Here is an 11,690-nt window from a genome sequence, read left to right as displayed (position 1 = left end):
ATGGTGCAAGAAATTTATTTTATATATATATAAAGTAAAAGCAAGTTGCACAAAAGTTCTATATAACAGGATAACACAATAAAAACACATAATTATTTGCACGACTCATTTTTTTTATTAATTAAACATTTTTTTTCCTAACTAGAAGACCAAACAGCATGCTAAAAGCTACCAATGCTGACCTTTGGCTGGGAGATCAAAGGCACAAAAGTATAAGAATCAGAAGTCAGTATTTTATTTTAAAAAGAACAGAAACAGATTCTTTGTTTAAAGAAAAATTTAATTATGGTCAATTTCCGAATAAATAGTAGTACGATAAATCTGTGGTTGCCGAAACCATTCGCCACCAAAACGACACGTGTGTGAGATGAGTTACGCGTAACGTTACTCTCTAAATTGTCGTTTATCACTGAATGAATGACACAACCTATAGTGGCGTTCATTAATCGAGGTGGTCGTTTTGTTTCTGAATTGAGTGAAGACCCTCTCAGCTATTTTACTTGGCCTCGCCGTTTCAACAAGGCTCTCCTTGCGTTTCCTTCAAACCCTTTTGAAATTTCGAAATTACCCTCCACTATTAAAAAAATATAAATATATATTTTATTATTTATCAATCCAAAGCTTTTTGTGCCATGAAAATTAAGATAAGTCTTTTTTCTTTTTTGAAATATTAAGTAACTCGACATATAATTTAATTTTTCTCTTTTAGTTTGTTTCAATAAAATTTGAATCAATTTTAGATTTGAATTTTAACTAAAATAATTATTGATCAAACATTTACTATCTCTTAATTTATTTTTAATCAAATTTTATTTATGTATCAAATAAAAAAGAAAATTATTTTCCAAATTTCAGAAGAGAAAATAGAAGATTTGAATGGGAAATAAATACAGAAACGGACAAGTATGGCATGTTACATGTTCTTCTCTCACTTGCTGCATGTCCATCTTCAATTAAATATCAATAAATTCAATTTTAAATTCATTGTTTCACTTCTTATGTTTTTATTAAGTTATAAATATTTTTGACTTGAAGAGCTATTTATTTATTTTTAATAAAATTTGTTTATTGATGTTTTTGGCATGAAGGGAGAGGCTTGTCACCTACTCCTTTTTATAGTTTGTATACACTCTCTTCTTTCTCTCTCAAAACCAAAACAAATCATAAAATTCTAACTCAATTTTGTTTTTCCTTGAATTCTTGTCTTGCTTTTTTAACTTCATATTTTATGGACAAATACAACTGCAAACTTTGCTACAGAAGTTTTAGCAATGGAAGAGCATTGGGAGGTCACATGAGATCTCACATGATGAATTTGATTGTTAATAAACAAGAAGAAAAGTCATCAAGAACAATCCAACTTAGTTTTGAAGCTGAATCAGCACCCTCATCAACGTCAGAAGAAGACAATGATTGCTATGAAAAGGATCTTTGTTATCCAAAGAGAAACATTCCTCATATAAATCAAGATTTTACTATTGATAATGATTCCATTCTTCCAGATAGAGAGAGTGAAACGGAATCGTCAAAGAATAACCCAACTCGTAAAAGATCCAAAAGGCTGTGGAAAATTCGCGGGTTCGATCCAAACTATTATGATGAATCTGTAATGAAAAAAGTGAAGTTTTGTAACAAGACAGAATCTTCGGTTGTTGAATATGAACCCGCTAGTTCCGTTTCAAATGCAACAACAGATGAAGATGTTGCATTTTGTCTAATGTTGTTGTCCAGAGACAAATGGAATAAAGAGGGAGATTACAATGAAGAAGATGAAATTGACGATGAAGTTGACGAAGACCCGGAAGAAGAAGAGGATGAAGAAGAAGATAAAATTGAAAGATCTTTGGAAGAGAGTGATGAATCTCAAGAGCAAATTAAAGTGATCAAGAATAATAAATTACGTAAAGGAAGGTACAAATGTGAAACATGTAACAAAGTATTTAAATCATATCAAGCGTTGGGTGGTCATAGAGCAAGTCACAAGAAGATTAAATTAATGAACATAAATGTTGAAGAATCACCACCTGAATTTGAAAGTGGAATAGTGGAAAAGAAAATTCACGAATGTCCTGTTTGTTTTCGGGTTTTTTCTTCGGGTCAAGCACTTGGTGGGCACAAAAGAACACATGTTATTCATGGATCATCAACAACAACAACAACAGTTCCAATTTTAAGTTCAACAAAAATTGGAAAAAGTGTCATAGATCTTAATCTTCCTGCTCCAATTGATGATGATGATGTTAGTCAAATCGAGAATTCTGCTGTTTCAGATGCAGAATTTGTCAAAACCCGTTAGGGATTGGTGCATTGGTCACTTTTATGATCCAAAGGTAACATTCTTTTTTTAATTATTCTTAATAATGTTATGCAAATTTTGTTATACTTATATGGTTACTCAAAATAATACTTTATTTATGTAATAATAATAATAATAATATAATATTTCTTCAATGATTCTATTACTAACTGTAATTCAGTTCTCAATTATACTTTGTGTGGATTAATGGAGGAACCAAAGTTTTTATGGTTATTTTGTTTTTATTATTGACAAGCATGCTTGTGTTTAGTGGGTTATGTTTCAGCTTCCAAGCAAAATCAAAGTAACTGTTTTTCTATTCATCGATGATGATGAATATTAAAATTAAAATAATTAAAATAATTAAAATACGAATGTTATTCTGACAGGAAGTTGATCAATCTCAACATGTAAATATTATATTAATTTAAAAGTAACTTCCACTACTGACTTCCAATTAAGAGCATTGTACAATTCATGAAAATAAATGTCGTTTCCTCACGCCTCTTAATTTATTTATTATATTCATTTTCTTAAAGCCACATTTTAAAAGTTTTATATCTTTTTGTCTACCTGAGAAAATTCTGTCTCATCATTTTTCAAATGTTTCTGGTTACACTTCATCGTAACTTTCAACCTTCTTCTCCATTATTATCCATAACTAGTTGAATGTTAGAATCTCAAATAGAGTAGATAAAAACTTCAATAAAGTACTTAATTAAGCACATGCTTGCGCTAAGTTGTAATATTTAATCTTATATTTAAGTCATGAGTAATGAATTAGTTTTTTATGTTGAGCTCTTCTAATCGACTTAATTCATATTGATGAGATTTTAATGAGCATTGTTGAAAATTTAACTTAAATTTGTTTCCAAAATTTTCTTCTAGCATGATGGCAAGTTTGTTGGGTGTTATCAATATTGAGAAATTGGATTTTTTTCACCTTTTGCAAATCAATCAAGCACACTAAAACATAAATTCATGCTCGAATATGAAATTATCTACTTCTCTATATTTAAGTAAGTGAAAGACACTAATTTAATCAAATTAGATGTGATGTGAGTTTTTTTTTAATTAAAAAAAATGGAATAACACCCAACTTGAAAGTTGGTCTTTTTGTTCTATATGAGAAACTTTAAGTCATCCACATTAATTTGATATGATAGACTTAACATCAATTTCTTACCATCTTTATTTATTATTATTATTATTATTATTATTATTATTATTATTATTATTAATTATAATTTTAGTTCCTCTATTTTTACTGATTCAATAAATTGGTCTTATTTTAAAAGTTGGCTATTTTGGTCATTTCTTCTGATTTTTTAACTAAAAAATAATAATGTGAGATGTTTTAAATAATTTAACATATAATACGATAAAAAAAATGCAGTAAAAACTTAGCTTTTAACTTCATAAATTTTTCATATTTTTAATTTATTTAATGACATATGAATAATTAATTAATATAGATGGTTCTATTTCATAGAATTGTATGTTACATCATTAAAAATGTGTCAATTCTGCATTTTTTAGTTTAGAAATATGAGGGAAGGACTTAAACTGTCAACTTTTAAAATAGGGAGACTATTTCTGTGAATTGGTTATAATATAGGGACTAAAACTGCAACTAAACCTTATTATTATTATTATTATTATTATTATTATTATTATTATTATTATTATTATTATTAATTTTATGTTATTGGAGATGGTCAATGATATGATATACTACAATTTAGTGAAAATAATGTTGAGAATTCACTTAAAATAAATCTTACTTGTTAACAACTTAGTCAAATTAGAAATCATATTGAAAAGTGGTAAGTTGAGTTCCATGATGACGCTGCAATGTTATATGCTTTCTTTAAAAGTAGGATACTTGCTTGGGCTGTCCATGCATTTCTTGGTGGAGGGACAATTTTGAACAATTTTGAATAATTTTGAATTTTGTTCTTTTAAATCGAATGATTCATAAATAATATTATGTGTACGTATATCATTAATAATACATTATTATAATATCAATCATAGATTCATCATTCATTTTAAAAGTTTATCTTTTTAGATGAGTTCCATTCGACAATTTCATATTTTTAATCTATCGCTTCATTTACGTATTTTCTTTTATATGCCACTAAATTAAACCTCACATGAATATATGTACTTGGCGACTTTGTTTCTGTTCTCCAATTTAATATGTTCGCGATGCGGTTTGATTTTTGAGAAAAAATTCATCTAATTCAAAAATAAAAATAAAATTTATGGTTTGATAAGTTTAGATGATAATTTAGAAAAAATCTGATTCAAATTAATGCAGTTTAAATTGGATCAATTTTGAACTCATCCAAATTATAATTTATAATATATTATTTTAATAATAATATTATAAAATTAAATTAATATAACAAGTTTGATAAAATATTATATATGCTATACTACAAATTAATATTACAAAATAATATATATCGATTATGTTTGAATTATATGAAATAGTAATCAACATATAACAACTTAAAAAATCATTATTATTAAAAAATTAATTAAAACTAACAAATAATACTTTATGCAATATAACATACTAATAAAAAAATATCTTTGAGTGAAAAATAATAAGTAATAAAATTTATAACGGCAGATTCGGTCGGTTTTTAAAAATAAATTCAAAAATTTGATCTTATTTGAGCGATTTCCATATAAGAAGATCCAAATTCATCTATTAATATTTAATTTATGCTCAATATTCTTTAATTTTTTAAAAACATTACAACAAATAAGAGATTAATAAAAAAAAATAGTTGGAAACTTTTTTTCATGGCAGATTAGATCTCTAACCCATTATTAACAAAAGAAGAAATTGCACTTCTCTTACATTATGAAAAACTCCCAATTTTCAAACTTTTTTTTTAGATTTAAACCTCTTCAAAATAATCAATTAAAAAAGGATTTGTCTTGATGGAATTCGAATGTGTAAATACTAATTTTTAATTATTTAAGATTTTTTACAATTTTAAATTGACAAATCTAAAAACATAAAATATAAACTTACCAATTTTTTTACACCTATATACTTGTTTGAAGGTGTAAAATATTTAAAAAAAATTAAATTTTCAATTTGTTCGATTTAAATAAATCCCATTTGAATTAGATAGTCCAAAGGGGATTAAACAAAAATTAAGATACTTGTACAGAGTGTGGATGGAAAAATTTCCAATATTTGAAGTATCGTTAAGAGACTTTTTTTTTTCTTCAGTTCAATTTGAAACATACTCTCTTGTAATTAGATTATTGGAGTATTCTACCTGCAACCTCACACCTAAACCTCTCACCCTTCAATCAACATAAAAATATAATTTTACCTTTTTTACTATATATAAAACTTTCAATTTTTTTATCATTCATTTTTTCGCCCCTCTTTTGAAACTTTAAAGAATTCGCCATAAGTTTCGAAAGTTTCATATTTCAAAAGTTTCTTAATTTAAAAGTTTCCTATTTTGAAAGTTTCCTATTATAATTCATTTTTTCTATTTCGAAAGTTTCAAATTGTTCGAAACTTTCAAATAATTTATAATTTTTCATTTCGAAAGTTTCTAAATTTTTGGAAAACTACTATTTCGAATCTTTCAAATTGTTTGAAACTTTCATAAATCTGGAAATTTAATATTTCGGAACTTTGAAATTTTCAAAATTACACTTACTTTTTATTTCGAATGTTAGGAGAGTTTCGAAGGTTAATATATTTTTTTTAAACTTTCAAAATTTGGGGTGAAAAAATGAAAAGGTAAAAAATTTGAAGGTTTTATAGATAGTTAAAAGGATAATATTGTATATTCATGTTGATTGGAGGGTGGGAAGTTTAGGTGTGGGGTAGAAACCCCAGAGTATGATATACCGGTCTACTGTCCATTTAGGCTAGCCGTAAAGTGACCCAAAAATTTAAAATGTTGGACCAAAGAATACCACAATATGAATGATCCAATTAAGCTAAGACGATGGTTCATCTATCTTTAATTAATGTTTACAGATAAAAATTATTACTAAATTAGAGTTTTTAGTAACATTATTAATCTATTTTTTAACACCGGAACTTAATTTTTGTTATAAAATTTTAGAATCTAGAAAAATATTGAGAAATATAAGATATTGGATAAGCATAGCCTTTAATCTTAATAGCCCTTAATCTTAATTTAGGCATGTAACCACAATGAAGATTTTACTCTGTATCTACACCTAAACTTGTTACCCCTTCAAGACATATGATAATATAATTTTATCCTTTTAATAATTTATAATAAGTTTTAAAATTGATAGTTATGGAAGTTTCAAACTTTTGAAATAATGATTACATTTCGAAAATTTGGAAGGTTTTGAAAGTTTTCAAATCTAAAAAGTTTCAAAAGTTTCTAAATATAGAATGTTTCAAAAAAATATTATTTCAAAAGTTTTGAATTGTTTGAAAGATTCAAAAAATTTGGAATTTTTTATTTCGAAAGTTTCAAATTTTTTGAAAATTTCAAAAATTCTTGATATTGTGATTTTGAAACTTGCGAATATTTTGGAAAGAATGGTGAAAAAATGAGAAGTTAAAAAAGTTGAAGGTTTTAATGATAGTTAGTTGGAAAAATTATATTTTCACATTAATTATGGAGGTGACAGGTTTAAATATGGAGATGTAGGGTAGAATACAAATGAAACGTCAACCAACAATCTGACCTTTAACCCACAAATTAATTACAAAATATAGATATACAATACAGATGAATTAAATACATAATATCTTTTTTTTTTCTGCAAAAAATTATAATTTCAAAGATTATATTCATAATTTTTAAATAATGACCAAACACAATTTTTATACTTCAAAAAGAGGTTTGAAAGCCTACTTTAAATTTTAAAATAACACTCAAACTATAAGTAAAGGAAAAAATACAAATAAAATTAAAGATAAAAAAGCTCGTAGGCCACTTGGAAATAGGAGGGTATGAGCCTTAAATTTTTGTGAGGCTTAAATTTTTGGGTATTTGGTCTATGTCGCTCAATGCAAAAGGGGTCCCAGACCTCGGCTTAAATTCTCAACTCTACTTTTAACTAAGACTCTAGACTTATTTATATATAGCTTCACCAAATTGTTTCTTGGAATTTTAGGGATAAGACCTTTGTCTTTGAAGTTTATAAATAGGTAAATCATACCTTCAAATTGATCCATGTCAGACATTTTAGTCGTTATGTTAGTTTGTTATGTTAATGATGTTGATGTAAACACTAATTGTTTACGGGAGGAGTCAGTTGTTAGTCAATTCATTGTTACGTAGAAGATGACTAATTTTCTTGATTTTGGAAATACTTGTCCGATTTTAAAAACAAAATTGAAACTCATTTAAAAAAAATTTAAAATTTTGTCATCATTGCAACTATAACATATTCATCTATATAATTCATTCTTGTTCTTCTTCTATGATTTCATATCTTATTTTTCCAAGAATCTTCATTTATATAATTCATTTTCGTCCTCTTTCATGGTGTTCAAATCATATAAAATGAAAGAATAAAAAACCACTTATTCTTCTTTTTCCATTGGTGACAACTTGAATTCAGTGATTCTCAAATGTCATTTTAAAAGAAATGTTGTTGTTAGAGTTGCAACAACTAAAAAAACTTTAGAAGAGAACTTTGTTCATGCCCCTTCTCCAATTTCTCTAATTTTTTCTAGAAGATATATATAATTGCAACTTCTTTTTACGGGTTGATGAGGCTAAATAATTAAGCTTGGTTAATGAGAAACTAGTCTTGAGGACCATATAAGTGAAAAGGTGTGGAAGACAAAGTTGATGAATAAAATTGAGTCATTGAATATGCTTATGCTGTTGACACCTAATTTTGTCCGATTTTTACTTTTTATTAAAAAAGGAAATAATAATAATAATAATAATAATAATAATAATAATAATAATAATAATAATAAATATATGTGAAGAAATATAAAAATAAAAATAAATAATTAGAGATATAAGCTTTTAACAATCACAAGTGTTTTCGGTTCTTATTTGCCTCTAATTCTTGTTCAGACTATTTTCTAAAATATAAAAAAAATAATAAGAAATAAAAATAAAGGAAACTGAAAAGAAATGAATTGATGGTCATAAAAATCGATGGAATGATGATCAAAATAAATGATAAAAAAAAATCGAAAAGAAATTGATTGATGGTCGTAAAAATCAGAATAATGGTGATCAATTGAATAGAAAAGAAAACCGAGGAAATGAGTCAATAACAATAAGAATCGGTATAATTGTGGCCAATTAAAAGAAAAGAAACCGAAAAAAATAGATTAATGGTAATCAATTGACAATTATTCTTTTGTCTTTTGAAATCTATACCCAAAAGTCTATAAATAATCTGCTACAAGAAGACAAAGGGGAGCACAATTGGAAACACAAATTGAGAGTACAAGGTATCATTTTCTCTATTCTGCTTACTAGTATTTTTTTAAATATATATATTGTTTCTCTTTCTTTTTTTTTTTTGTTTATAAAAAATAAACTCAATTGTTAAGCTTTCATTTTATTTTTTAAATCGTTTAATCCAAATTTTTTTTTTTTGCAATATAAAATAATAAAAAAAAATGTAACTAATTGATGTCTATAGATCAAGAAAACAAATTTCGTCATATTGTAATGTAATATAAACTTCATAATACGTCTTTATCAAATAAATAAAAAAATAATTACTCTTAAGATTAGAATTAATGGTTGTCGCCGCCGGATGAAATTCATCCTCGATCGCTGCACCATATTATTCACTTTCAATCGTTAGTGGCCTTTGTGTCGCAACAGATCCGACAACGTACGAGCAAATCATTTAACAGATTATTTCACCGTCGTGTCCATCTGTCTCGTTCACATACCGCCACGTTACGTTTTTTCTTTAAATTAATTATTTTTTTCCTCTTTACTTTAAAACAGACAAATATTATTATTATTATTATTATTATTATTATTATCATATTTATCATCATTATTATTATTATTATTATTATTACATTTTATTTTTATTTTTTAATACATATATAAAAAAATAATAATAAAATCGGTCAACACAAAAATATTTTCTACCTAAGAACTACGTGTATTTTGATTTCCCTATTTCACCTGGGGATGCGTAGGAGCAAGGTCTTACCATTGTCAAACCAAATTAATAAAACAAATATTTTTTCTTCTTTCATTAATGTAAATAATTTAATTTTTTATTATTCTTTTTGGGGTAAAAATAAATAAATAAATAAATAAATAGTTTGTATATAATTAATTATAGGGTAACCGTTTTAACGGACGTTGTAGGGTGATAATACTTCTCTACTCGTAATCGACTCCCGAATCCAAATTTTTGGTTCAAAAATATTATTTTAGGTTTTATCTAATTTTTCCTTTAATAAAAATAAAATTGGTGGCGACTCCTTTTTCGCTGACAAACCGGACGCGACACTTATGTAACATTGTTGTTGGAAAATATAAGGTATTCAATTTAATATATGAAATTTATAACTTATAAACAAATAGGTTCCCAAAAAATTACAATTACAAACAAATTAGCCTTTGAGGCATTCTTTTTCAAAATAAACTAAATACCAAAATGCATTAATGAATCTCATTTTACTCTAAATAAGTGTCAATTACATCATCCAAATTATAGCATAATATCATCCAAATACATGTTAAGTACATCATCTAAATGATTCAAAAAGAGAGACTAATAAGTAATAAATGTCAATTACATCATTCAAAATATAGCAAAATATCAACAAGACAAAACACATGATTCAAAATATTTTCATTTTTCCACTGATTCATTCTTCAAATGACACTCTAATGGCTGATGGTCCAGGAGCTAGTCCTATCATGGGTGGTGGTTCTCTAATGGATCGCGGTGGCGGTGCACTTATGAGTAATGGTGTAGGTCTCCTAATGGGTGGTCGTGCATTCATGAATGATGATGTAGGTGCCTTGATGGGTGGTGGCCTTGTACAAAACTCATCGGGGTATATAACTAGTCATCTAATTTCATATATTCTAACCTACAAAAATGATAATCAATATACATAAATCAATCCCTAACAATATTCACTTACTAGCAATTTGGTTCATGTAGTCATATTAAAAATTGCAATACAATACTTGATTTATCATTCATTTTTTTTAGTTCTTGATGCATCTCCTTGGATAGATACCTCGTGGAAAAACACTTAATCTTTATGGGTAGGTCAAGATTGTGAAAGTGGTATTTCAATTTGGCTTTGTCCGCCTGAGTTTCAAGGACAAAATTAGAGAAACTTGAGAAATATGTGAGCAAACTTTGATATAACAATAGAAAAAATGAGAGATAACTTACAATAAAAAAAAAAAACAAGAACGAAAATGGGGGGAAAAAGAGAAACAAAAATGGAGAAATTACCCTTTAGCAAATGCATAGAATTATCTTCCAAAGTTCTTTTTAGTTTCAGCAACTCTAAAAAAAACTTCTTTCACAATTAAATTTGAGAATAACCTGATTAAAGCTTTCACCAATGGAAGAAGAATAATAAGTGGTTTTTTATTCTTTCATTTTCTACGATTTGAAAACTATGAAATAGGAAGATTGAAGTAGCAATGTCAATTTACAAGGAAGAGGGTTTGAATTGTAAATTCACCTATTTAAAATTTCATGTTAAAAACTTAAGAAAATAACTCAACATTGATCTTGGTTGTGAAAACAGAAAATGAAGAATGTTCTTTGTTTTGGAAACAAAAAACGGAGAACATTCTTGGTTCGTTAAAATCACAGTTTTAGCTTATCTATTTAACTTGATAATCAAAATGACTGAAAGTAAATAGAAATAAGGGAAGAGATATCACACAATGATATATCCTAGTTTACCCAACTCGGGCTACGTGCAGTCCTCACAACTATGAGATTTTCCACTAAGTGTTCAAACGGAGAACGTTCTTGGTTTTACACAAGTTTGTTCAGATCAACCTTGATATGTAACAACAACTCCTTTCCACCTAGAAATAATTCAATTAGGTCACCTATCAATCTTTAGAGAGGATTTTACAATTCACCTTTTAACCATAAAAGGATTTTCTACAAAACTACTCAAACTATAAACAACCCTTATAGTCTTGAGTTTACACAATAATGATTGAAAGATATTGGGAGAATTTGAGTATGCTCAACTCGTGTTTGAGAATAGATTCTTGATAAAAGAATCAGTAGTGTGATCTTGATATTTGAAGAGAAAACAGAACTAAATCTTTTGCAATTTGAGAAGCTTTCTGTTGACACCTAATTTTGTCCGACTTTTACTTTTTATTAAAAAAGGAAATAATAATAATAATAATAATAATAATAATAATAA

General features: G+C 26.6%; 1 protein-coding gene across 1 annotated transcript; it reads left to right on the top strand.

The window, feature by feature from the left end:
- The first annotated feature begins 861 nt into the window (after positions 1–861).
- LOC101509915 (zinc finger protein ZAT9-like) lies at positions 862–2,459 on the top strand. The gene has a single exon (XM_004493957.4). It carries the CDS (start codon positions 1,229–1,231, stop codon positions 2,294–2,296), a length of 1,068 nt encoding a protein of 355 aa, XP_004494014.1. The 5' UTR covers positions 862–1,228; the 3' UTR covers positions 2,297–2,459.
- Positions 2,460–11,690: the final 9,231 nt, after the last annotated feature.

This window comes from Cicer arietinum, chromosome 3, assembly GCF_000331145.2.
Source record: "Cicer arietinum cultivar CDC Frontier isolate Library 1 chromosome 3, Cicar.CDCFrontier_v2.0, whole genome shotgun sequence".
NCBI classification, from domain to species: domain Eukaryota; kingdom Viridiplantae; phylum Streptophyta; class Magnoliopsida; order Fabales; family Fabaceae; genus Cicer; species Cicer arietinum.
Note: the sequence above shows the minus strand (reverse complement) of the source record. Positions and strands in the feature narration are given on the sequence as shown.